Source organism: Fulmarus glacialis, unplaced genomic scaffold (genome assembly GCF_000690835.1).
Source record: "Fulmarus glacialis isolate BGI_N327 unplaced genomic scaffold, ASM69083v1 scaffold3965, whole genome shotgun sequence".
NCBI classification, from domain to species: Eukaryota; Metazoa; Chordata; class Aves; order Procellariiformes; family Procellariidae; genus Fulmarus; species Fulmarus glacialis.
The window spans coordinates 1-27,149 of record NW_009214755.1 but is presented as its reverse complement, the minus strand read 5'-3'; the positions used below and the strand labels follow the sequence as shown (position 1 = coordinate 27,149).

Sequence of the window (27,149 nt, the reverse complement as noted above, 5' to 3'; positions counted from 1 at the left end):
AAACTCAGTCACAAAATCTTAACTGAAATTTCTTCATGGTAAGTTACTGTAATCAATGTAGAGGAAAAAATGAATGTCACAAATTAGCTGGCTGGAGGCAGATATTGCTCATTGCTTACCAAGCAATAAGACTGCCTTGTTAGATATAAACCTATCTTTACAAGTTTCAAGACTTTCAATCATCTCCAATGTACTGACACTACAAAGCAGTGAACATTTCAGAATGAAAAAGGAAAAGATTTATCGTTTTGAAATGTTTTGGTTTTGAAAAAGGAAAAAAAAAAAGAAGAAAAGAATCTTTTAATTATCATTGTTTAGGCTAAACAGTCATAGATATTAATTCTGCCATACCTTCTGTAATTGTCAGAATTTCTAAAATGGGTACACAGAACTCTGACTTTGAATGACAACAGCAAAGATGACCAGAGCAGGCTAGGAAGAGATGAGAACACATCTGAACCGTTTCAAAGTCTTTAAATCAAGAGAAGGTGCCTTTCTGGGATACATATGTTAGTGAAGCCTCAATTTTTGGGCTTTATAAGCAATGTGGGTTAAATTTAACAGCCTATATTATGCAGAATATCAGACTGGACATGTTACAGCTCTTCTTAACTGTAACCTACCAGTACAGAAAGGTCTGCTTTTCTACAACCTCAACAGAGAAAAGGATAACGTTTACTACAGAAAATGCTGCAGTCGGTGTCTCACCCAAATAGACACTGGATTCTGTGGCCCCTCTGGCAGCTTCCACAAGATCTTCTTCATCTTCCAATACTTCATTGTTCGCAGTGTAACTTGTGTCATCAAACAGACTGATTGGAATTACTTTGCCATCCTTAACCAGCCATGCAGAAGCAATTGGAGTGCAAAACTGAAGAAGAGAGAGGTAACTGGAAAATTAGTGTTGTATTAACTAGATATTATATAAGAACATGCTAAACAATGTGCTTAAATTCCTTTAGTTTGTGTAACAGATGTAGCAGCTCAAAGTCAGAACTTCAGTTAAAAAAATTATAAGCAGATGTGTGCTTCTTTACAAAGCACCTGAAACCCAAGGTGAAATACATCATCTATGATGCTGCAAAACTTCTACTTTTGTAATATTTAATATTCTGCCTTTTCCCCTACCTGGTATTCCCATTCCAGATGTCCTCCTCGTTTGTTAAAAGCCATCACCTTCCAGTCAGCTACTGAGACCTTTATCACTGTATCTTTCATCATAGCTTCCTGCTCATCCATATCTGAAATAATTTTTGTTTCTTCTTTGTTCATATTTGATTTAAAATTGCTCTCAATATATCCCGCTCTAGTTTCAATATCTGGGACATAGCGCAGCTCGAAGTGACCAACGCTGAAATTCCACCTTAAAGAAAAAGAGAAAAACTGCGTAGAAACAACTTCTATATATTCCAAGGAAGTCCCAAATCCTCCGTCCAGAAGATTCTTAACCTGAATTACCTATATTTGGCCCATATTTTCACAGTAAACTCTCAGATTGTCAGATGAACACAACTGTACCAGGAGGGGGAGCGCTAATCCAGAATACAAACCTAACAAGCTGAGAAATCTCGTCCAACATGATGGGCAAGTTGAGAAAACAGCTGGTGCAGTAGGGCCAATGGCATTAAAGGTTTAGTATATGGAGAGGGCAACTAAAATCATCAAGTAGTACAGCTGGATGTCTTTAGGTAAGAAAATGTTACATAGCTGATGAAAGCAACAAGTATAAAGCATTTAGGAAGCAGCATTCTACACAAGACATTTTTCTTCATTAATAAAGCGGATTTAATTTGAAATGTAAGGTTTTTCAAACTGGGGAGAGACAATGCTATTTTTTTGTTTTAACCACACACACAACCTAACATAGGATCTGTTTGACAGATACTTCATGAAACCAGGACTGCTCACGTCCCATAGGTTAACACTGAAAAAAGACAACTGTATAAGGAACACAGACCTGCCTTGCATAGCCAAAAGCTCTTTAATATTTGTAAACCAAATATTAAAACAAATTAGGGCAGAAACTGAAAATTATTTTCAGAAAGAGAAATTCTTTTCCTATTTCCATGATACAGCCCAACGCTGTAGAGAAGATACAGAGGGAAAGGATGGCAAGTTTGTGTTTTGAAGAGCAAGAAGGGGGAAAATATTTCTTGAACAGTATGTTTGGGTACCCAAAGTTTCTTAGGACCAGTCTGGCATCAACTAGGAGCCAAAACTGTCTCCTTAAAGAATATACACCTCTATGATAAAAGTTTGGTGTATTTTATACATTCAGTTGATTTATTAAAAGCTTTTCTTTCTCTGGATTAAAAACACAGCGCTATCTTGTGAACACCATAGCAACAATACCGTGCCACCAGGAAAGCACCTCTGTTTCTGACTACAAAGACAGGAGGATTCAGGTGTACAAGATGTCATGCTCTGTTTTTGAGAGATGTACAAAGGAGAAAGCATGTTCTTATGACATACTTCTCCCTGCCACTATCAGTCTCCAAGAACCACGGAATCCAAGATTTCTCTTTTAAGACTTCTGATCTGCTAATCTATTCGAGTTCTAATTAGGTTATCTCTGATACACTACAGATGCACAACCTGTCAAATCCTGCTGCAAACAGAAGAGGGAGCAGGGGAACAGGGAACGACTAGTTCTCCACTAAATTGTTGGGCAGTTACTGTATCTGTGTATGGCAACCAGCCTTTTAAGCCTGCACTTTATGAAGTGGGTTTTGGGTTTTTTTCTGTGGAATGCATGTCTGTATTTTTATAGAAATCTTGATGTATTAAAACTTCAATGTGACAGCATTAGGAATGTCACAGACTGAACCAGTTTCTGTAGAGAACAGACACGTCATTATGAAATGAAAAAAGTAGATTTAAGAATGAGATAAGACTGAAGACATTTTAAAATCAACTTAAAATGAAAGCTAAAGACATCAAGGTTAAAAAAAAAACCAGTGACAGTTACCATGAGTACGTAAAGAACCTGAAAGTGAACCAATAAGTCATAAGACGACTTTGTCTTCTTTTGTACAAAAATCAACAGCTGGAACAAACATTAGTGACAGTTGCCTTGTGCAGTAGGAGCAGTGACAAACTCTTTCAAGGTATGCAAGGACAAAAGAAGTAATTTTCATTTGATTTAGAGGGAATAATATGTGCACATATCTTTTCTGTCTAATCATCTGTAAAACTGAAGTTCAAGACATTTTTCAAAAGCACTGAAGAGCAAAGGGGTTAGATCCTAGCCAACAGTCTGGTGCATTCCTTTGGTTAACGATCTAAACTCCCTCATGCAATTTCTAGTCTAATGAGACTGAAAAGAAGGTCAAATCCTTAAAACATTACGTATTAAGAACTTAGCTCTATCAGATTGTTTCTGAACAATTCTTACACTTACTTTTCATTGCCACTGCGTGGTCCAACAGCACGGACTGTTTTCTGGGTTCGGTGCAATAGGAGCGTCTCTTCCTGTTCTGTTTCATCGTCATCCCACCGGCGACATCCCATAGCTGAGCAGATGTACTTCACCTAAGGGACAAGGCAGGAGAGTCACACGTGCTTGGAAGTTCTGCAGAACTTCAAGACAAACAAATGTAATCAACAGCAATATTCAAAGCTAACAATCCTTACAACACATTTTTGGCACCCAGGCGATTTGGAGCTCTGAGATTTTACATGCTCGACTTGAGAGATGTTGAAAAGCCTGGCTTAAGAGATAAGTGCATTTCGAACTGTAGTTTTCAAAACACTCTAGAAAGCTTACAGTTTGGGCTATCTTTGACTACCTTTTGGCTAGGAAGCCTACAGTTTGGGCTACCTTTGACTACCCTTGACATAAAAAACTACCATGAATGTTTTTCTACATCTAACAGAAAGAAATCTTAGCTCTCTCTTTCCCCACTCTTTCTATGGGCATCGAAAGATCATTCCTACAAGGCCCACAGCATAATTCTGCTTTTGTGCCATATTTGCCTCAGCATAACTCTATTAGCTTCAAATGAAGTACTATTGATTTATATAAAATACCGCAGAGCCTTCCCCCTTTGCCTTGTCAGCTATTAAAGGGGAAAGAAGACATTATTTAACTCTCACAGTCATACAGACTTTGCAACAGCCTCAATCTCAAACAGAATTTGGATTATACAGGCAACTTATTTTGAAAACCGAGTTGAACACTTTCAGGAAGTCTGAATGGACATTGTACTGCCAAAGACAACAGACTGCCCAAACTCTTAACGAGGAAGAGTCAGGCACTATTTCCTGTATGAGGCACCTTTGCTACTGTGAGCATAAGCCAGGAATCGAAGCAGAAACCCGAAACTTCCACTTCCTGAACACTGTTTACAGCTATGACTGAATAGCCATATCTTACTGTAGAAATGAAACCTAGCCTGACTGATGAAGAAGGAGCACCTATTCAATTTCAGCATCAACTTCACGTAAAAAGTAGTGATAAATTCAGAGAAAAGAACCTAAAACAAAGAGAAGGAGGAGCAGTCTGTTGGTGCACAGTGCCCTCTGCTATCAATGAGGAAATCAAAATGATTTCATGAACTCCTGTTTTGGGTCTATGCTCTTTATCACTACTGATCACTTTACACCATGCCATAGAAGTGTTCTACATTAAAATGCATGGTGAAAAAGGGAAAAAAAAAAAAAAAAAAAAAAAGATTTTGTGGAAAACAAACATTGGAAATTTAAGGTATTGAAACTTAAAATTTTTTTTTAACTGGTTTTAAAATGCACCAATGTTTCTGATTTAGCAAATGTCTGTTCTTCACTACACAAAGAATCTACAAGCACTTTAATGACATCTAACATTAAGGGGGGAGGGAATGTCAATTCTAGGACTCTGAATAATGCAATTAATTCCTGTGCTTTTCCTAGCCTTTTTTTCTTCTGTGTTTTTTAAAAATAACCACTTCTAACCAATGGATTTCAGAAGAAAAATACCTTCTGAACTAGTCAATAGTAAGTAGTTTTCAACTTAACTTTTGCATATGACTTTAAATGTAAGGACAACTTCTTCTAAGAGATAGTAAACTTGCTGACAACAACTACAAGTCTTAAACTTTTGCATATGTTGAGTGTTTTTCTTGTTTTCAACCAGCTATCCCTCATTAGTTGCAAAAAATCCGAAATTAGTTGTGAAAAAAGTGTGTCACCTAAAGCTCTCTTCGATATTCAGTAAGCTGAACAGCAAAGTCTACTTCAAGCAGAGCTATATGATAAAGCTGAACTCCTCTCCCAGCTCGGTAGAAAGGGGTCATCCCTCTTTTTTCCCCTCACTCACCTCTGGTCACAAAACCCCCGTCCCTTCCCTTGTGCTGGCTCTGGCACTCCCCAACCCCTTGCTGAGCTGGCTACAGCTAACCCCGCGCAAAACTAATCCAATAAAACGTGAACAGTTTTCTGTTGGGTTAGCAAGTTGAATCAGCTTAGGAAAGGGTGAGACAAGTGTTAAAGCCATCACAGGGTATACAGCAGGAGCTCACAGGCAGGAGGAGACTGCAGTGAGGGTCTCAGCCATACCATCTAACCGCACCAGCCGTTAGCCTTACTCCAGCCCGCTGCATTTGCTGCCCAAGAAGCTCAGATTCTGCTCTTTTGTGCCATGCAGTTGTATACTTGAGCTGTACTGCAGTTTAAATCTCAAGAGCAACCTATTTGCAAGACAGTGCTCAAAACACACATACACAAGGCAACTTTTCAGGCTCTTACCTTCCCTGAGTATGAGCTCAGCCCATAGGTCGTCAAAGACTTTCCTCCAACTAAGACAACGTCCTCGCCAAATTTGTAGGATGACTCGAGGAGAGATTCAACTGTGAAAGGAACTGCTTCCATGCTCTCTCGATCCCGATCCCACTGGAAAAGGTCCCCATCCAAGGAAGGGATTATCATCTTATTTCCAAATACCTACAATAATTGAATTGAAGGTTAGCTCCCATTTAACCACAACTTTATCAAAACACACAGATCACAAATGGAAACAGAAACGCTGTATAAGCAAGTACAGTGAATTATATTCCAGTGTCCTATTTTATGGTTTCATATCTTGGAGTCTTATTTTTCAAAGTTATACCCAAGTTATACTCAACTTTCAGGTATTCAAATCAAATCTGTATGTCACTATTCTTAGTTAAAAAAGTTCAGTGTGTGACACTTCTTCCACTTTAAGCAAAACATTTTAAAGCTCAATCAGTTGATAGATTAGTATTCATCCAAACTGTAGAAAATATGATACGGGCAGTAGCATTCTTGAAGAGACAGTCACTGGTTAAAGTTCTGCAGATTATTTGTGATAGTTTCAAGACAGTGGCATTGTAGGTAAAGTTCTACTTCATTGCTGTTTTTTTCCCCAGAGCTAGTTTACTGCTAAACACAGAATCAATCATTCTCTCTAGATCAGAAGACTGAATTTGGTTTTAAAATAAAAGCTGAGGCTGTATGTGAACTCTTTTACAACTAATGACTATTCCAGAATATCTATCCTCCTCTAAAGCAGAGAGGGCAATTATCATTGAGATCAAAACTCACATTTCACCTTTGCCTTTCCAGACAGTTAAATCTAACTTCTCCTCTCCAGAATTTCTTATGTTTAAGTATACCGTTCCTTTAAAACTTGCCCGGCTTTTTCTTAAACACGCAAGTCAAAAAAAAAAAAATCTTCACCAGGATATGGCATTTCATCCATTACACTGAGATTTTCAAGGAGATCCTAGTTCGGAAGTATGAGTCATTGTCAATGAGTACTAAGGGACTTATTAAGAAACTCATTATCAGCATGATAGACCATAACTAATACTGTGGAGCCACAGTGGCTGTGCCCACCAAGAACAGTGAGAAACTGTAATCCACATAATCTCAGCTTTTGAGGATTAACATGGAAGATTTTAATGCTTTTTCAGAACCTCTGTCCATTTGGGCAATACCCTACAACATAATTACATTAAATTCAGATACTTTACACATTAGGATTTAAAGACTACTTCTGGTACATGTATATTAGTCACTTCAAACAAAGTATTCCTGCTCAGACTCCAAGGCGCAGATGTGTATTACGAAGCCATACAAAAGATCCAGAAGGTTTCTGGTTATTATTTCTGGAACCACTGTGAGGATCTGAAACCACATCTTCTGCATGATTAAAATTCTCTCTAACATGAGACTTTTTATTCCTCTAACTGGGTCACAGACGAGCAAACAGCATTAAGCAAAGTTGAGATTCACCTGAACAGGGAAGGAAAGACAGATCTTGTAAATGCATGCATGTCGTGACTACTACCTCTTCTTGCACTGTTTGACACACCTCATTCAAAGAGAAAATTTAAGTGAGTTACACCACAATGCTGGTGACTGTATTTAAGATCCCTAAAGGATCCAACACTGATGCTTTCTGGCTTTGAAAAGCCTCATGATGACTGACAACTAAAATAAAAACTCCTCACAGGAGCACAATGTGTAATTGAAGAGATGATAAAAATAAACCCCTGGGAGTAGCTGCGAAGGTCTTTACAAAGCAGAATGAGGTATGTTCTTTCCCTCCCAGATATTTGCCTTATGGCAAAAAAGGCCAAACATCCTGGAAGAGACATTGCATGAGATATTGTGCATGTGATGCACAAGAAATGTTGCATTATAGCCTACCGTTGGGGAGGAAAAATACACACACGCGGCTCTATACATATGCTTACAGAAATAAACCAACAAAAAAGCAAAAACTTGTGTGAGGAGGGGTCATTTGTAGAAATCACCTGATCAGTGCAAAAATAAAGCAAACAAATAAGGTTTACATAAACATTCATATTTAAGAGCAGCCTTGTGATTTGAGAAACAAAGGCATGCAGATTTTGGAAGATACCTTTTTGAAAACAAAAGACACCAGTGCTAAAGTTGCAGCTGTAACCCCGTTGGAGTATCTTGTTAAAACATTCAACACAGAAGAGTAATATTATAAAATGTTTTTGTAATATATTTTTTCAGAAATGCATAGTAATTTTGATGACAACTTTTAGCCTGTGCAGCTGTTACTTTGCATTAATAAATCCTCTGTAAGGTTTCTTCCTGCACATGGTCCAGATACCTGCAAGTAGTTTGGAGACCTGTGCTCACCTCCAGCAATATGAGATATTCCATATATAAATAAGAATGAACAGCAAAGGTTCTTTTTATAAGCAGCTTTCTAAATATACAAAAGCCAAACCAGCTCCTGTACGCTGTTTCGGCACACAGAGCCCAAGCCTGGCAAACCCAGCCATAAACTGTCTTCAAGTCGGATCCTGAAGAAATTCTACTGGCCATCAGTCAGCTGAATTCATACAGCGTGATCAAACTAGACGCGTGCCAGTGGCAGCTCGACAGCCACTTTCAAGTTCAGACTTTCAGATACACTTGCTGGAAGCCGTAACTGCAATGGCTTTGTAATGTGGCGTGCTCCAAGGGCTGCAAAGCATCCCATCAGTTTGTGAAGAGAGAAGGCAGCGGTGTGAACTGCCCAGGAATCGCTGCCGAGCAAGGGAGACTCTTGGTGGGTAACTCTGCGAGCTCTGGGGACAGCGTGACACACGTCACCTTAAGCGTTTCCCTTGTCCTGACGCTCTTGCTCCAGAGCCCGAGTAGGAAATTTTCCACTATCAAACAACAGGCAAAACGTTGGCCATTTCTGGGAATCACACACCCAAATTCCCAACACATACGAAGCTCAATCAGCAACCCGCACTTGTATACTCCCAAGATATGGGTCAAATCAGGTCATGGCTTGTATGCCTTCAAAAATTCCCCAAGAGTGGGGTGCTGCCTGCTCATCTGTTAAAACCTCGGTCCCCATCAGCTGGGGAGGACAGACGAGACTGTTTCGGTCAGCTCTGCTGATCACCTGCCCCTGCTCCCAACCTTGAGGGCGCCTACGGGAGCAGCACGTCCTGTGTGACATTGGGAAAAAAAGGCTGAGAAAAGACACAACTGCTGTCGGCGAACACATCAGGAAAGGGCGCGCAGGCAGCGGAAAGAGCTATTGCACTGAAGGACAATGCCAGAGTACGAGCAGATGGGGTTAAACTGACCGTAAGTAAGTGCAAGCTAGACATTTCGGTTACTAACCATCACAAACATGGTATTTCACAACAGAAACAGAACAGAGGAAAAAAAAAAAAAAATCCCCTTCTTTTAAGATGAATCTATATATAAGTGGGATTACATGACATGGTGCTGACAAGGGACTGCACCTGATTACCGCAAAGGTCCACTTTTACTAAAATAGGTTTATTTGAAGAATGGGGCAGGCATGCAAATGTGCGTACTTGCAGGTGCACACACACACACACGCACACGCATGTAACAAAGGCATTTGTGGGCACTTGCGTTGACATCTTTTAAATGAGCAGTTTAGCCAAAGGCTTTAGGAGGACATTAATAATAACAACTCCTATCCGAGTTATGCAGTTCATACTCTAGTACATCAGAAGCAGCAAAGGGACTTTCCTTGAAAGTACTAGCAACTAGCATCGGCATGCAGCTCAGGTAAAGGAATGACATCACCCTGTATCTCAAAAGCATTACCTCATCTCCTAATCCAAGGAGTGAGTCACCCAGGCAGTCAGCTGCAAATCTCTTGGCACAGAAAATGTAGGTTACCACGATGCACTTACACATTCCTCTGATCTGTCAATGTAAATAGCTATTTGTTCAGCTTCACTGGTCAGCAATATGGCACATAATTGTTAAGTGGCTTGTCTTTCAGAAGTAACACTTAAAAAAAACCCCCACATTAACTATCAAGCCCTAAATGAGACGCTGCTCTTTTGCTCATTAAGAGTTTGGAGCTGAAGTTCTCCATTGGCTCGGCGCGGGGTGCCGCAGCCCTATCAGCGGCGCGGGCTGCTCAATCTCCAGGCCGACGGGTGAGGTAATGCAGTTTCTAAAAAGCCTTCACAAAAAAGCAAAAAGGCATAACGATCCGAAATGGCATATGCTACCAGGGAATTTGCTGTCTAGACTCTTTACTGGAAAGGAGGGCACCACACGCGAGGTTCCACAGCAGGTTGATCGGTGCAGGAAGAAAGCTGCTGATTTATAGCTGGGGGGTGGGGGGGGAGAAAGAAGAAAATTGTTGTAAACAGAGATCAAAACAAGCTGAAGTACTAAAGCTTCCACAAGCTGTTTAACAGTAAGTGTGACATTCACTTCCCATGCCTAAGACTCTTTATCACACGAAGCAAAAATCAAGCCTGCTCACGTGCAGACACATCTGAGACAAGTCTGGTGCCAAAAAAGTCAATATTGTCATTTTCAGATGGGCTGGACTTTCCAATAACTCCAAGGAAATAACTAAGCACAAGTAAAATACTGTCTTTAGAATAGGAAGTGTTATGTATTTACATTTTTCTAACACTTCAGCTCATGGTTTTCAAACCTTACTCTTACGATAAACTGCGAGAGATTTATTCCAGTTACTGATTAACTAAGACTAACCTATATGATCTTAAATGGTAAGGGTACCAATTTTTTTCCTCTATGATTATCTCTACAATAGGATCACTGTAACAAATAGGATTAAAGCCAACATCAGGCATTTTCTTAAGAAAGCTACTTCTCAGTGAGAAGTCTTTTAAACCCCTCTAAAATTAATCTAGGCAACACATTAAAAGCCACATATGACAGCTTCACTCTAAAGGGTAGAAACAAGAGTCTGCACAAACAAATCTGGGAAAGAGAAAGCAATCATTGTATGTTCCACATTTTTTTAAAAAATGTATAGGCATACAGTAATACAGGTATCCCTACTATAAATGTTTACAGATTTTTCAAGTGAGATATACACACACACACCCACACACACACAGGGCAAGGTCTTGAGGTGTCCCTAGTTCAGGTTGGTCTGGAACTAATTTATTGTCCGCTCTTTTTTGGCATGCATGCAGGGAGGTATCTGCACAGATGCGCCGGTTTATGACTTCCTTCCAATATAAGAGGTTATTTCTTCTATTCAGCTTGGATTTCAGGATGTTGATTCATCAGTTTTCCCTTCAGCTACCTGCAGAAATCCTGAAGCACAGGTGATGACAGCATACTATTACTAACAGGCAAACCCTAATCAAACAGGAGTATACTGGGATGAAGTGGCCAGCTAGAGTCTAAGGAGGTATTTTTCTCCAAACTTTCTGCAAGGCCCACAACATCACCGCTTCCTTAAGAAGAGAACAAAGACCCAGGCACTAGCACAATCTTTTGAAAAACAAAGGCTGTTGAGTTAAGCTATTCCACTGCCTAAAGCACTGGTAAAAGAGCAAAGTATTCTTCAGAGCATACAGTGCTGTTTAACCAGCCAAGGACGAAGAAAATTGACTGCAAAGGGGAGTCCATGATTTACATCAGTAAAATGACCTTCTGAGACATGTTCAAGGGCAATGAGGAAGCTGAAGCAGGAAATACCAACAGACGGGTGGTTGTTTTGTGTAGAAAAAAAACCCTTTTCTTCCTGTGAATGCCATTACTTCTGATCTCAGCACTACACTTGTTTACAAAGTGCATACCTGTTCCTGACTACCTCCTGCTTGTTAAGCAGCGAACATGCCTAGACTGTCTTCAAGACCAGGACTGTGAGAAAGGCTGCACTTGGACATCCAATGAATCGATATTTTATGGAGCAGTTTATGGAGGCAGGATTATGTGGCCTTCCTCCTCTGAAGAGATAAGAGCCAGCCTGTGCCAGAGCAGAACGTCAGAGAAGCCATGGAAATAGGTTTCATCTCAGCTGCGGTGGACACACCAAAAGGGCACACCAGCTCTGCACAGCCATAGTGAGTGTGGATGTTTCTCAAACCTCAGGATGATTTTTACCATCAGGCTGTACGGCTCACCCAGAAACAGGAGTTCAAGGAGTTTGTCGAGTGGCCAAACCTGGTCCCCTGCTCCTGACCACGTTAAGATCCACATGACAGAGTTCCTATCTATTACGGTCTGTCTTCTCCCTCCACCATTGCCCATACTCCACGAGCTGGTAGTTTCTATTTCATTTTTCATTCGTTAGAGAAGACTGGGCCAAGTCATAAACATAACTTTCACGGCCCTGTATTTTCTGTATTATGAGCTCATGAAGTGATGCTGTAGTCCTGTACCTGGATGAGTACTAGAGAACTCGACTGAAAATTCCTTTATTCTCTCTCCTCAAAGCAACACTTGCAACGAATGTACTTCCAACAACATTATTAAATGACTATAGTAGGTATCTGTCATGATTCTACACTTCAGATCTTAAAACCTGATCGTGTGTAAGCTACCAGGGTCCCGACACAACTGTCTTGTACACAAACAGTGCAAAAAGCAGCAGCTGACAGCAGCTCAGAGGCTTAAGAATTATACTCTCCTTTTTAGCGTCAGGGGTACAGTATCTTGTCCGTCTTGAGTTTGCCATTAAAAGAATTAGTTCTACTCTGCCCTCTGCCCTCCCTTCAGCAGCAGTGAAACGGAGGTACCGCAGTGTGTTAACTAGACCGCTCCAGCTTCAAAAGAGATCGGGCCCCCAATACTGTTTGCTGTGCAATCAAACAGACCCTTCTTCTGAAGGCTAGCAAACTAAAATACCACCATTACTTTAATCATAGTCAAACAAGACTTGGGGTTTTGACTACAGAGATGCCAGCCTGGCTCTGCTGCCATGGTAACAGACTTTTAAAAACTGTTCTCCTTAATAATAAAGAAAAACCTCATAGTGCTTTAAGAAAGACTTTATTTTGACATTATTCCATCCCCCTCTTTAACGTGGCAAGTTTTATTAATAAGAAAAGACTGCAACAGTCTTCTGGAACTTAAGAGCAGTCCGTTCTGAGGCAAACTGGAGCTGCTGCTACTGAGCCCATCGCTAAGTTCCTTAAAACTAATAGCGCGTAAGGGAGAAGGTTAGTGAAGAAAATGAAAATTACCCAGCACCTTGCCTCTACAGAAACACGCCTTATAGAGAAGCTCATTAGCCACCATGTCAAAATTGGTACTGTTCCAGCATTGGGACGTTTTAAGATGATGTTTTAACTCCACCACCACCTCCCTGCCCCCCCCAAAGCTCTCTTGCAGACTATCTGGGCTCCTACAGCACCACGTGGGAGCTAAGCAAGATGCTTCTCTTCAGAGACAGGGAGAATGGGCAATAGCAGAAGCCTTCAGGGGCCCAGGATTTAAGCTGATCTCTGCCAGAACTTGTGTGTTTCTTCCTCTGGCCCTGCCTGGACAGGGTGCTTTTTTAGATAAGGACACAGAGTCTGTGCATCCTGAAAAATTAAGTCAGAGAGCGATTCCTACGGGAAAGTAGAGCCTAGTACGGGAGAAGAACAAAACATTGTAAATGCACAGCCTCTTCTTCAAGGATGCAAAGAAAGTAGAAAGCACAAAACATGTAGTGACTCTGATAGGAAGATTAATAGTTACCTGCATATGGAGAACAAAGTCCAGAAGAAATTTGGCAATGAGATGTCAGCGGCTGTGCTGCTAGAGGAATGATTTGTTAAACTGTCTAAAATGCTTAGCGCTTGAAACAGGCACTTTCTTTTACAGATAAAGAGACAGGCTGAAAGTTCAAAAAGGCTTTAGGGCAGAGTAAAACACTTTGTTGTGTTTTGGGCAGCTGACCTCCAAATAGCTGTGCTGAAACAGGTATTTGTCTAGGCATTACTAGAGTTATCTATTTTAGTATCTGTAAACACTAGAACTGCTTAACAGCCAATACAAAACATGCAGTGTACCATATGTAATTAAATTACAAGCTACTATAAAGATAACTAAACAACAGACAGCGAGCTGATAACAAACATCCTTTCCAAGATTTGCAGCAACGCATTTTGACCATGTCTGTGAGCCTGACAGATGAAAGCTGGTCCTAAACATTAGCCCAGAGTGACTCTGAGAAACTCTCCTGGCTTTGTTCAAGGCAGAGCATCACTTGTGATGATTGGGGTTGAGAGCTCAGATATCGCACAAGCCACAAGATCTCGTTCCGTAGCTTCCCACGTGTCTTGTAACGGAAGCTGTCATGCCCCCAAACATCCTTACAGTACGAGTCAGAGGACACATGTCAGCACTTTATCAGAGCTTTATCAGTGCTAACTACATCAAGTGTCAGCAAGAAAGCCACCAAGCTGCAGTTATAGGAAGTCTTTTGTTTTTTTAATTAAACAAGACATTGAACTAGGCTGACTGTCTTTGAAGATGTGCAGTTTTGATAAATACATAAGACTACTTGTCTAAGCAATAGCCCTACTTGTCACCCCTACAAAAATCATAATGCTGCATCATGCTAACCACTAACTCAGATCAGGAGTCCAACAGCAATTCCCCTTCTCCGTGGGTTTACCACTTCACATTAAGAAGTTTGGTTGCATTTCCTAGAAAAGCACAACTTCTAGCTATCCAAGTATTTTAAAACAATTAGTCTTCTGCCAATTATTTTTTTTGTCCACTAAACATTATTAGAAGTTTATTTGCAGGAGAATTAAAATGATAGTTTTTTGTTTCACCATGAAAGCAGCAAAGATCTATACTCAGAAATCCACAGATCTCCCCAGCAAGTTTCCCAAGCCTGTCAGCTCTTTACAGCCATGCACACCGTGCACGTTTCCAGCAACAGAAATGAGAAGAACCACTTGTGCCATCAGAAATCATAATACGTCTATGTAGTTAAAGAGCAGTCACATCTATTCTCTTCTTGCAAAACACAGGCTCCACTCCCTTTGATAGCCCTAATAAACCTTCTCTGCCTCAATTGCAATTAGAATTTATCTTCCTTTGAAGTACAATTCTGAACACTCACTTCTTATTCATTATGAGCCTTTCCAGGACCATTTAAGACACTAATATCTCTCTCTCTACTGGCAGGCAGCACAGGATCACATTTCCTACCCTTGCAGAGGAATCGAGATGGCAGCTGATAACCTGTCACGGGATCTCTTAGTACACAGTATTCTCAGTTTTAAACTGGTCACCTCCAACCTTCAACAAAATTGTTGTTATCAATCCCCACATCTTGTATTTTGTTTAGGACACTTTAATTCCATTTCTATTATGGAAAACCTGTACGATGGAGAACTGGATAATGCCCGTCTTCCTCTACAGGAATGATACCTCCAGCTATCAAAGCATCTGGTGGTTCCACATCTATCTCAGTACAAAAATAAGGATCAGCTACATGACACAAGGAACTTTACTAGAATACTCTTCCAGACAGCTAAAATTATACCACCTTGCCTGTAAGGAAACTGATTTTCTCCAGATTAGTCACTTCAATAACAAGTCCGTTGATTTACACTCTGCCTGCTGGCACAGAGTGCCAATTTGTGGCTTTACATCTGGTCACAACATATTACAGCTGGAAAGTAATTTTACAGCATTAATAGAATTTTTTAAAATTTTATTCTTTACTTCCTCGAGTAAAACTTTGCTTTAGAAAGTTTTGCACATACTCAAAGGCTTAAGAGAACGAACTTGTTATTCTCTGTATATGGAAGTCTGACCTCGCTGCACAACATTTGCTCCTGCAAGCAGCATGTTCGGTGCACAGACTCTTCCAAGTGCTAAGCAGGAAAGATTGCTTCTGTTGCTGATGCGTCCCATGCCAGATGTTTTAAGATGCACAAATACATTAAAAGTTAAGATTAACACTAATGATCTAGACAGACCCATTCATTTTTAAGCAGAAAGCCAGAGAGAAAGCCATTTTCTCAGAATATTTGTGTAGTTTGAAACGGATCTCCTTTTGTTTTGTCCAGTGACTGCTAGCAGAGTTAGAACAGATTTACACACGTTTAATAGAAATTCATAATATCGAGCACTGCATTCAACAGCTGCTACAATAACCTTTTAAGTGAAAGTACTCAAAGAAGTCTGACTGACTGACTTAAGGATTCCTCACCCATGCCTAAAACAAACCTATCTCAGCTTTTTGTTGGATGATATTTACAGGCAGTGACCTAACTGAAAAACAACTAAAGTAGAAAGCCATGGACCAAACAAAACCCTCATTTTTATTCAGGCTAATAAAATGCTGCTGCAGGGGTGCCTTAAGTGGTGGGTGTGACTCTCCTAAAACTGATGTCACAAGATTTCTCTTTCAAAGAGAAGGTTAAATTATTTACCCTCCTCTAACCTCTGGGAGCACACATAAAAGAATCCAGGAATCACAATTCAAGCCCCTCAGAGAGCGTTTTGACCTCTTGTCTTGCCCTGACCCGCTTCAGCGTGGGTTTTGCAATTTCTTCTGTACCAAAGTGTGAGAGGCCCAAGGATGAGAGTTGCTGAATTTCATCCCATGTTCCCAAAGCAACCCAGGACAGCTTTTGGCTCTTCTCTGGGTACAGAGGCCACCTTACCCAATGTGCTGGGAAGCACAGGCAGTCAGTACCTTAAAGTGATTCCCAGGTGCCTGGACACTTCACAGCAGAACTTAGTGTTTCTTTTGGGGAATCAAAGCACTGAAAACTTGAAAGTGTTTATTATGCTGATAAAGGGAAGGAAAAAAGAAAAAGAAGAAAGGTATATTCATACCGTACATTAAATCTTGTCACTAGTGGAGCTTTGGAGATTTCAAAATCCTTTCTCAACTCACTGCTCTAAACATCAGTCTGTCCTCTCCAAAGGGCAAAAAAGGAACAACCTGCTAAAGATATCTATGGGTTCACTTTGCCTACAAGGCAATTAGTTTTCAGCTGATTTCAGTATAAAACTTCTTTGCATCTCCACTATTCTGTGGAGAAAAAAAATACAGTACTGGGCTATTCCACAAAAATATGCCACTTTTATGTCCAAAAAAGATCACACAGATGTCTAAGTTTGTAGAAAAGTTTATTTTATGTGGCTATCACATGAAAAAAATGGCAAGAACTTAATATATATACAATGCAATTCAAAGATTCTGAGAGCCGTTAGAGAGATAACGATGTTGACAGATTTTATGACAGGACATAACCCAATTATTTCATTTTTCCAGGATACAGTGGTATGTTTACCATGACTGCTATAAATGTCATCCTTGTGGACTGAAACTCATTTTGTCCCATGATCCCCAATCTCTCAAATAAGGAAATAAGATGCTTACTTAGGGATTAGTCTGTAACAGCCAAATCATGAGCCGATGCAGTTACTTTTATCGAGTACCTCCCAGTGCAGCCTCTGCCCAGAGCACTGAAACTACTACGACTGGAGCTGCCCCATCAGGCTGAACTCCCTAGAGCATTCCCGACAGTGCAAAGAAAAATCGTGTCACAGTCGTGAATGTATTTTTAAGCTGTTACTCTCACATCATCACCATCAAGTATCCCACTTATCTTCCCCTTTCTCATCAAACATCAGCTACCAGCTTTTTCACAGGAGTACCTCCACTGTTTATCCATCCCATAGTAGGCTTTCTTCTGTCTCCACCTATTCTCCAGCCTCCCCCTGTCCCATCAGTTACGCTAGCCACTGCTGGCCAGTCATTTTAATATACAGGCAAGTTCACACTTGCATTTCTCTCATATAATAGATCCTCATAAAAGACAGACAGAAGCCCATTAAGTAATTCAGTATAAAGCTATGCAGGTAAGAGGACAGGTCACCCTCGTTAGTAAACAACAGTCTCATAATGATGTGCTATGAACCATTTCCACTGCTTGAGAGGCAGTTCTCTATTTTCACTATGATTAAGCATCATTATTTTAACAGGTTGATTCTCCCAAAAGTATTTTCTTCTAAGTACAGACGATGTATTCATTACAAAGCTAAATTTTAAAGAATGAAAGTGTTTTAATGAAAAGTAAGTTCCCTTTTAGAAAAGTTGAGATTTTACCCTGAACTTTAACAAGCGATCTTCATGTGCAAGTAACAAGAAATCTTGGAGTGGTAAACATACAGCTTTTATAGAGAAGGGCTTTTAATTTTAACACAATGGATAGGGAAACAAAGTTTTTAAATTCTTATGCACGAGACTGAAATGCAGAGTCATAACTTTTCAGCATTGGCACCCTGACCATGATTGTTTATGTTGGAGCTTAGAGCCAAGGAATGAATTTTACCATTTTAGTTACCTAGACACACAATTAGTAGTTCAGCAGCCTTTCCTTTCTAACTGATCTGTTCACATGACAAATGATGAACATCTCACTTGTCAGTGTCTTAAGCAGTAGTTTCAAGATCTGAAGTGTTTGACAGAGCTGCTGGAACATTTGAAATTTTACTACCTCACTTTCCTAATTAACACATGAGCTCCAGACAGCCAAGCTGACATTTTACAGTTAGGCAAAGGAAGTAACTACTATTCTATTAAACACTGAAATTTGAAGATCTAATGTCTTTTCTTAAAAGACACTTGGAAACTAAATTGATGCTTTCGCACCAGGACCTGGAACTACAGTTCATTGCACTCTCACCCAAGATAGTTAAAAAAAAAACATTCATCAAAACAATTAAGACACAGCAGCACACACTTTCCTCACTCTGAAAGAACACAAATCTTTAACACTGCAAGTGTAACGCAAAAAGAGTTTCTCATCTGCCATTGCTTCCAAGAAGATGCAGGTTAACAGCTTACATAATGATAGTTTAGATGAAGATAATATTGTGGTTGCAAGCACAGAGACCTTTTTTACCTCTAAAATGTTGGAAGAGGAAGAAAAAGCCTCAATAGTTAGTTTGAGAAACTAAAACTTAACATGGCACATGCCCAAATCAGGGAGGAAATACTGAAGAGTGATGAGATAACAGACACTGAGATTTTAATGAATTTAATATTTTGACCCAAACCAGAATTGTCCCAACACTTTAATGAGGCCAATTACTCACTCAAGTAGTGTCTAGATTCACTGCATGAAGTCTTTCAGCTGATACTGACAGCAAATTAAACATATAAACATTTAAATGTTTAAAATAATTATTTAAGTGTTCCAAATAAACATTTAAGTGTTTAAATGTAACTTATTTGGAGTATTCATCACTTTTTTTTCTTTTTAAATTCTGTCTTATCTTAACAGCATTTGTTTACATGACAGTAAGTCTAAAAAGGCCTATATTCATAACGCTTAACGGCCAGAATGAAGTTTTACTTCCAAAATTAGTTCTCTCATAGGCTCTGCATCTTAACTGCCAAAATCCATCAGTGTCTTTGGCCACAGTAGAAATGCAACAATTTGAAAGCCCATCTGAAAACTTCCTCTACGCATAACAAACGGTCTTTAAAAGTGTATTTTTATGACTCCCACAACCTACTAACTTGTAGCCACGAAAGAGAATTAAATATTGCATGGACAAACTACAATTTTTGTGGCCTAAGCACCAACCTTTAGTTTCTACAGTCATACCACATTGGAGAAAGATTAAAACTCTGGACAGATCAGTTGAGCGTCAAAATCTAGATTTGCAAAAACACTTCTATAGTACTAAATGCTTGCATTTCTGAAATCTTTAAAAACCTGGGCTCATGTCTTAATTTGTACTGAAAAATGAAGTTTATATTTACACATATTTCAAATGTGTTTTTTATAACTGGTTGTTCTATTTTCACAGTGGTCATCAGAAACTATTCGCAGCAACAGATAACAATATTTTAAGTATCTAGTATTGAAAACATTTGTGAAGGAACACAGTTTATAACTGGCACCTTCCTCTTTACAGAGTTCTTTACAGTTCTCTTTACAGTTTCCAGATTCTTTTAAATTCTGTTCTAGAACATATTTTTAAGAAAGTTCTTCTTTCCCACAGTGTTTTTTCTTAAACACAAAAATACATCTTAAACACAAAAATATATCTGAACGAGACTCAAAAAGTTGCATCCGTAAATAAAATTCTCTCTCAGAAACATGAGTTAACATTCACATTACTTCTGCAATCTGAGATAGTTATTACTAGCTCTCGTACTTACGCTACCACAGCAACAGACCAAATCTTTCCTTAGACTTCTTTGTACCAAAACAGAGGCCATGTAGACTAGACAGCAACAAAGAACCACAGGCAAGAAGCTCATACAGTCTGAATACCTCCGAATTCAACGTTTATTCTCTGATGCTCGTCATGCGAAAGCACAATATAGGTAGGACTGGTCATCAAATCCAACCATCCATGACAGTGAAGGACTGTGCACTTTGTCATCACCACAAACTACCTCTTAGTTCGGATATTTATTCCTCCTAATTCTAGGAGAGAATGACTCATGGATCTTACTTCTTCAACGCCGGAAAAAAAAAATAGCAAAAAAACTTCCTTCCAATTTCTAGCCTAAGTTTATTCAAACTGATGGTGGAAATAGCACCAAACAAGAAATTTAACTCTTTAGATTTCCTTCTTACAGTTCATCAGCAAGAAGTGATGCAACCCTTTACCACTCAGTACTCCAGGGTGACCTTCAGTGCACTATTTCATTGCTAACACATTCTATTTCATAGGCAGCCCGCTTATCTAGTATAAAAAAAAAAATCCAATTCTTTGTTCATTTATTAAGTCACAAGGATTTTTGCTTTTCGGGGGGGGGGAGGGGTGGGGAGCCAGTACTTGCCAAAACATACTCTAGTAATACAAAGCAGATGATCCTTTCATTTGCTTCAAGTTACAAGTAACTTGTTTTCAGTCAGCAATCACATATAATTTCCAAACTCAGTTACATCATCTGGTTTGATAGTTATCACATACGTCAATCGCAAGACTAAAATGCTGACACACTCTAGTTTGAAATGGCAACATGATGTAAGCGCTCCAAAAAAAAAGTTTGAGAATAGCTATCAAACCTTATCCAAACTAAGTTTGCTGCATTATTTAACATTTATCAAATATGGAGGAAGTTGCATTCATTTTATTATAGAAAATTCTGTTTTTAAAGATTTGGTCAGGAAAGAGATTAAGCCTTACCTCTGGTTTACTGAGACTGGATGACACAAGAGAACCTGATCCCACATCCAGATCCCACTGTTTTCTCCCACTGTTTTCTGGATCCAGTGCAGCAATTCGTCCATCCAAAGTGCTGATAATTACTAGAGATCTGCAAGTTGGAAGCGTTCACAGTCAAAACTACAGCAGTATGGAGTTTATCTATTAGCTGTTTTCTATATGTAACACAGCAGAACTCCAACTTTAAAGTTAAGTCTATACATTCTGCAAAACAGCAATTTAACTTGGTAGCTCTACCTAGACTAACAAGAGAGAGTAGAAAAGTTGAAGTCTCTGGCTGGATGTCATAAACTAATTTACATGCTGTAAGACACTTTCAGAGTTCAGTTTCAGGGGAAGACAGTTGACTTCTTGCTCCCACATGCAAGTGTTACCACTACAACGCTGAATGAGATCATCTTTTGAGATATTTATGTAAGCAGTATAAATCCTATTTTTCCCAGTCCCTTCCACACTAATCTTTAATACGTCCTTTCAAAACATCCAAAACCTGAAGCAATTAACCCAGCACATCAGTATGTAAGAAATAGTAAGTTGCAACGAAGTTTTCAATACCTCTGGATGAAACATCGAAATCCTGAAGATTTGACAAGTCTTAGAATAAAACAAGTCTCGCCTAAGGCATACACAGGACACTAGAAACAATCTCCAGCCTCTGCAGACAACAAAGCAAGCAAACTGCCTTATGCAGCTTAGGCTTTAAGTAGCCTGTCTGTCTGGGGATGCATGGTAATGGCAGGCTAGCTGCTGATTTCTACAGCGCCTGAAGCTCATCAATTTTAGTAAATCTTGTTTCTTACACAGCAGTACAATTAGAATAAGCATTTCTGTTTGGGCTAGAATTCAAGCATTAAAATAAAAAAAAAAAAAACAAACAACAAACAACACATCAGAGACAAAACACTGACGAGGCATTTTTGAAGGGCCTTTTTTCCCTTGAAGATTGTTTCACTTTGACCTGAAAAAGCTGGGATGTGTTGGCAGTTTTGGCTTGCAGCAGGCTCACCAATCTTTAAAGGCTGTGCGAGCAGAGCTTGATCGCTTTACACACTGCTTGCACTGAGGGGGGCTGGATCTAGTGACCCAGAAGGACCTTTATAGACATTGGTTTCAAAGAGAATAAGGAACTGTGCAAATAAACCTGATGGGTAGATTAACTATTTTTGGGTGGGGGTGAAAGGGCAGGGGGGAGGTAACGCACACACAGACATGTATATGAATCATTACTTTAAACAATAAGGAACGCTAAATTATTGTGTAGAACTGAAGCCAAATATATTCACTTGTCCAAAGTTACCAGTGTAGTAAGCTGAAGTTTAGAGAGGAAATGATGGGGGCTATTGTTTTTCTTTAAAGAGGGAAAAACTAAAATCATGATCTTAAGAACATGTTCAAGGATACCAGCTTATTACATCACCTGTAACAAAGGTCATGTAAAACACTGCAGTTTTACATGTAAAAGTAACCCACACATTTTATAGGACCTTATACTGTACTATAGCGCTATATTGCTAATAAACAGAAAATTAAATACATCTTTAACCTGTACCAAAAATAACATAGCAGCTCCTGCTTTTGAAGGTGGCCAAGCATCACATTCCTCCAAAAGCTTAGTTTAAGAAACTGTTAGAAAAATACCAATTTTGCAAATATTTGAACAGTAGAATACATGAGTTTTTATAAGCTGAGCACATACAACTATTCCAACTATACAGAAACCAAGACCAGGTTAATAATAAACCAGATTGCAGGAGACTATCTATTTTCAAGCACCGTAAACAAGTGCTCGCACACTAAAGGCCTTGGACACACATTTAACAAAATCTGTTTGCTTTATGGTAAAACAATTTATCTGAAGCCCTCTAGCACGGCATAAAAATATTATTCCAAGTGGGACCGTTTAAATTTTATGTTGATCCAGCTGACAACTAGGTTATAAAAAAGGTAGAAATGTAGCTGGAACAGAGGGAATTTTGGCAGTAACACTGTAGAGAAGAAAAAACCTAAAATCGCACTGTGAAATGTTTCCTTTCCATCTACTCCCATTGTTTTCCTTTATCTAATTCTTGCCGCTTGACTTCTCCCTCAAGTAACAAATACTTTATGCCTTTATATCTTACCTTTCCATATTATCTTCCCCCAGCAGATGCAAACCTCAACCTTCCCCAAGAGTTATCTCATTATTGAAACCTCACCACCACCACCACCCGAGATGGCAGTTTTGGAATCTGTACCTGCATCATGACCTCCAGTCACCCAAATGGTGGTGTCACCGCACTTACGTTTTAAGTTTAGCTGATTAGGAAAGGAGGGGAAAAAAAATAAAATCATGCCTTCAGAGGGAACCTTTGTACCAATAGCACGCACTTTGAGAAACTGGTTTAACCAACCGCTTCTGCATACCCTAAAAATCCTGAGTTCTCTTGGGTGCAGTGGTGCTCTTTATTAGTCCTCTCGGTCACCAGCTCTAAAATGGACTTTGTTTCACAAACTCCACCTACTGAGCAAACACTTCTATGAGACATGGGAACAGGACCGGCTCGGCTATATCTAAATCTTGCATGTGGCTACCTTTAGAACTGGAACTAGGTGCAAGAAAAGCATTCATTTCTCTCTGCTTTTTTAATGAGTGACTCATTTTGAACTAAATAGTTATGTTTCTCGTCCCATCTTCATCTTGCTCTTCAACAATAATTTTGCATGTCAGAAAAAAACCTGCTAAAAATCCTTACTCTTATAATAAAATCCTTTGTTACTTTATTTTTCTATAAATTAAAATCTTAATACCTGTTCTCCCCATCTCTGACCAACTCCAGTGAGTTAAAATCCTGCCACTTGAACTCTATGGTACAAGATCTGCAATTTGTCTACTGTTACACTTTCTCATTATCAGATTTTCCTTTTCTCAAGTTTCCCCCCGTTTTCTGTGAGATTCCTGCTTGCAGCTTTGCGTACTGAGAGTATGAAGTGGTGACAAGAAATCTTCCCATCTTTCAGGTCGTCTAATCAAGCACTAGATTAAGACATTCTGATAAAAGCAATTTAGGCAACTACTTCAAGAAACTATTTCAGATCTTAAAAACAGGCAGGCAATTCTCTTTTTGTCACCCCACAGTGCTATCATAAGCTTACTGTAGCATATTATGCCCAATTATTACAGCAAATTCTTACAAACACCAGTAGAATATGGCCATGATTCAAGAATAAAGAGCTGCCCTTTTAGCAATCTCTTTGCAAGCCTTTGCTGGCTGAAAAGGTTAGGACTGTACATGCAATTCCATTACATTAAACTGAAATAGCGATATCCTGGATGCATCTTTGGGACACCTAATCGACAAATTGCAAGGAAAAGGAATTCTGGCATTAGCTTCTATTTCACTTAAGCCTGATAAACTCTGTTATTCTCTGCAGAACGATACCTTATCACTGGCTTTACCAACACCACCTCCTGACTGGGGTAAAGCTTAAAGACTACCTTGACCAAAGAAGCCAGCTTCCAACAACATACAAGTTTTCTAACACTACCAAACTAGACCTCGATTCTGCATACCATCCCACACAAACCACAAAATATTACCCAACTTAAGGTCAAAGGTGAAGGTCAAAAGTCACAACTATAATGCCAAGGAAGTGAGGAGGATACAGACAAACAGCATCAAGGCTGCAAATTCCTGAAATGGCAAGACATTTGTTGACAGTATATCACAGATTATACTACAGAGTGAATCACATCACACAGGTACTACAGAAGAAAAAAAAAAAAAAAAAAACACCAACACAAAACCAGAATTGCAATAGTCTCCACAAGCCTGGACCAGAACAAAAAAAGATACAGAAAGGAATCACATCAAACTAGGCAGTTACTTAAATTCCAGGATCCATCAACCAGGCACCTGAAAAACGAGTATCAGTAAAATGATGAAGACACTTATGTACTTCACCTTGCCTCTAGCTGCTGCTCCAGAACATATTATGAACCAAGTGATGGAGGAGAAGAAAATCCCTTCTGGGCCCTTACAGATGGCCACAGGACTAAAGCAAGGGGCCAGTACAACATAGCGCATACAAAGATACCTGTAATCACAGCAGCTGGCAGAGACTAAGCTAATACTATACAGTCAGATTTTATTTGCACTTTGTCAATATGAAAACACATCTGGACATACTTCCCCCACCCCAACCATCTACAAACAGCTTCTACAGTTAAATGAAAATGCTTTCTTACCATTTCCTACCCTCTTTCACTCTCAGACATGAGCTTGTTATTGCAGTGCAGTTATAATGTTCCCCCCCTTGAAACTATGCAAAATACCTACTACAAACTTCCACATACATTGATAAAAGGCCAGTCCTGGGCCTTTATATCCCATCATGAACACAGCCCACTTTTTGAAATCAGGTGGCCTGAGCACAGCTCTGTTCTGCTTTACAGAAGTGAAGGTATCTGATTTACCTAGAAACAGAAGAAAAGGGCTAAGATTGCACGGGAAGATGTAAACAGAATAGAGGAGGAACACTTATTTAGCTCATCTACACCCTTTCACTGTGCAAAAACTTTGTATTTATTCAAATAAGTTGTTTTTGTTAGAAAAACAAAGCAGAACTTACCATCATTTTGGTACAACATTTACCAGTATTCCTGTTTCAGTTTAAAAAAAAAAAAAACAACAACCCTAATACCCTCAAAAGCCATTTGGGACATTGCAAATACGGCTGTTTGTCAAACTTGAACCCTAAACAGCTATTCCAATTTCAAAACTTGCATGTTTGTACATAAAGAACACAGTAATTCACTAACCTTCACATTTTCTTCTAGGAAATTAAAAAATCCTCAAAACCAAGATGATTACATTCATTTGCTTACAGCAAAACCAGCTGGGGTTTGGGTTTTGGTTTTGTTGGGTTTTTTTCAGATTAGACTGACCTGTTATATTACATGGATATTTTATTGCTGAAGTACAATTAGCTGAGGTAAGTAGAGATCTCACAAATACAGTTGAAAAAAAATAAAGAAACACAGGCAAACACTACGGCCAGGCAGCCATTCTATTTTTATTTGATGACAGCAAATTTCTTCCTATGCACTAATCAATTAGAGAACAGCTACATTTAATCTCAGGCTTAATTTACTGAATTGGACATCTTTACTGTATTTTACTTAGTTCTAGTAGTCAAACAGAAAATTCATTTTTAAATATTTTCAGGGCTAAATAAATGAAGGTCTTATTAAAAATTGAATACAGTAGAATTGTAATAAACTAGGTAGGATTTTGATGTCCTGATACACAAAAGAATGATTCTGTTGCTAATAGATTTTCCTCAAAGAAAACAGGATGCCAAGTTATCAGCCAGTTTCTTGCTCCAAGTGAATGGTCAGGTATACTAATAAAAAGCTTTGGGCTTTTCATTTTTAGAACAGGTTCTCAAATATAGTAGGCATTTAGTCATGCTCTTCTTCCTTTAAACTCTGGCTGTGGCTTATCACCTCATCTTTCTCAGCCAATTCAGAAACAGGCTGGAAACAGCTCAGTAACATTTCTACACTTGAGTCATTCATTAAAATCTTCCTTTTGCCAGAGCTTCTTGCCACATGCAGTTATTAAGTATTTTATTTCCCCCTGTTATATTCTGAAACTTGTTCGGCAATTTGTCTTGCATGTTTTGCTTCCCTTCAAGCATACACCAGTGTCTGTGTTTAACAGACAATTAAGTAAACAGAAGAACTGCATTTTCTTTAAAGGAAAAAAAAGAAAAGATGACAGAAGGGGATACAATGCTCTGAACAACTGTGAGTTGCCAGTGTTGGAAAGAGTTTAGACTACAGATGCAGTGCTTTTGGGTCTCCTTCCTGCAGGCACAGCACTGACACGCGGTAGCAAGTCAAGGAAGGGATCGAGACTCGGTATTACCAGGGTAAGTAGACTGGCCAGATGTCACACAGCGTGACATCCGGCAGCTTATTTGTCAAAGAATTAAGGGACCCTTTCTCCCTACTAACAACTACAGAAAAGAACAAGTACCTTAGCGATGCTGAGGTCCTGAAAGACCCTTGGCGATGGTGAGGTCCCGAAGTACCCTTTCCTTACCGCATAGCCTCTCCCTCGGTCCAGCCTGTCCATCCCTTCACCCCTTCGCCTCTCCTCCCACTGCCAGATACTTCCCTGCGTGTCCCTACAGTTCAACCCCACGCACTAGCTTGCAGCACCCTTGTTTCTCCACGCACCCCCTTCCCAAAGCACCGCTCCCTCTACGAA

General features: G+C 39.4%; 1 protein-coding gene across 1 annotated transcript in view; it reads right to left on the bottom strand.

Moving 5' to 3' along the window:
* EIF2AK3 (eukaryotic translation initiation factor 2-alpha kinase 3) overlaps window positions 1–20,986 on the bottom strand; it is a gene marked incomplete at its 5' end in the record, with an annotated part of 36,972 nt that extends 15,986 nt beyond the window's left edge. Inside the window, 5 exons of the mRNA XM_009578667.1 lie at window positions 709–871; window positions 1,129–1,363; window positions 3,401–3,531; window positions 5,725–5,919; window positions 20,857–20,986. Coding sequence (XP_009576962.1) covers window positions 709–871; window positions 1,129–1,363; window positions 3,401–3,531; window positions 5,725–5,919; window positions 20,857–20,986 — 854 coding nt within the window. The remainder of the gene's footprint in view (window positions 1–708; window positions 872–1,128; window positions 1,364–3,400; window positions 3,532–5,724; window positions 5,920–20,856) is intronic.
* Between the last annotated feature and the right edge of the window lie 6,163 nt (window positions 20,987–27,149).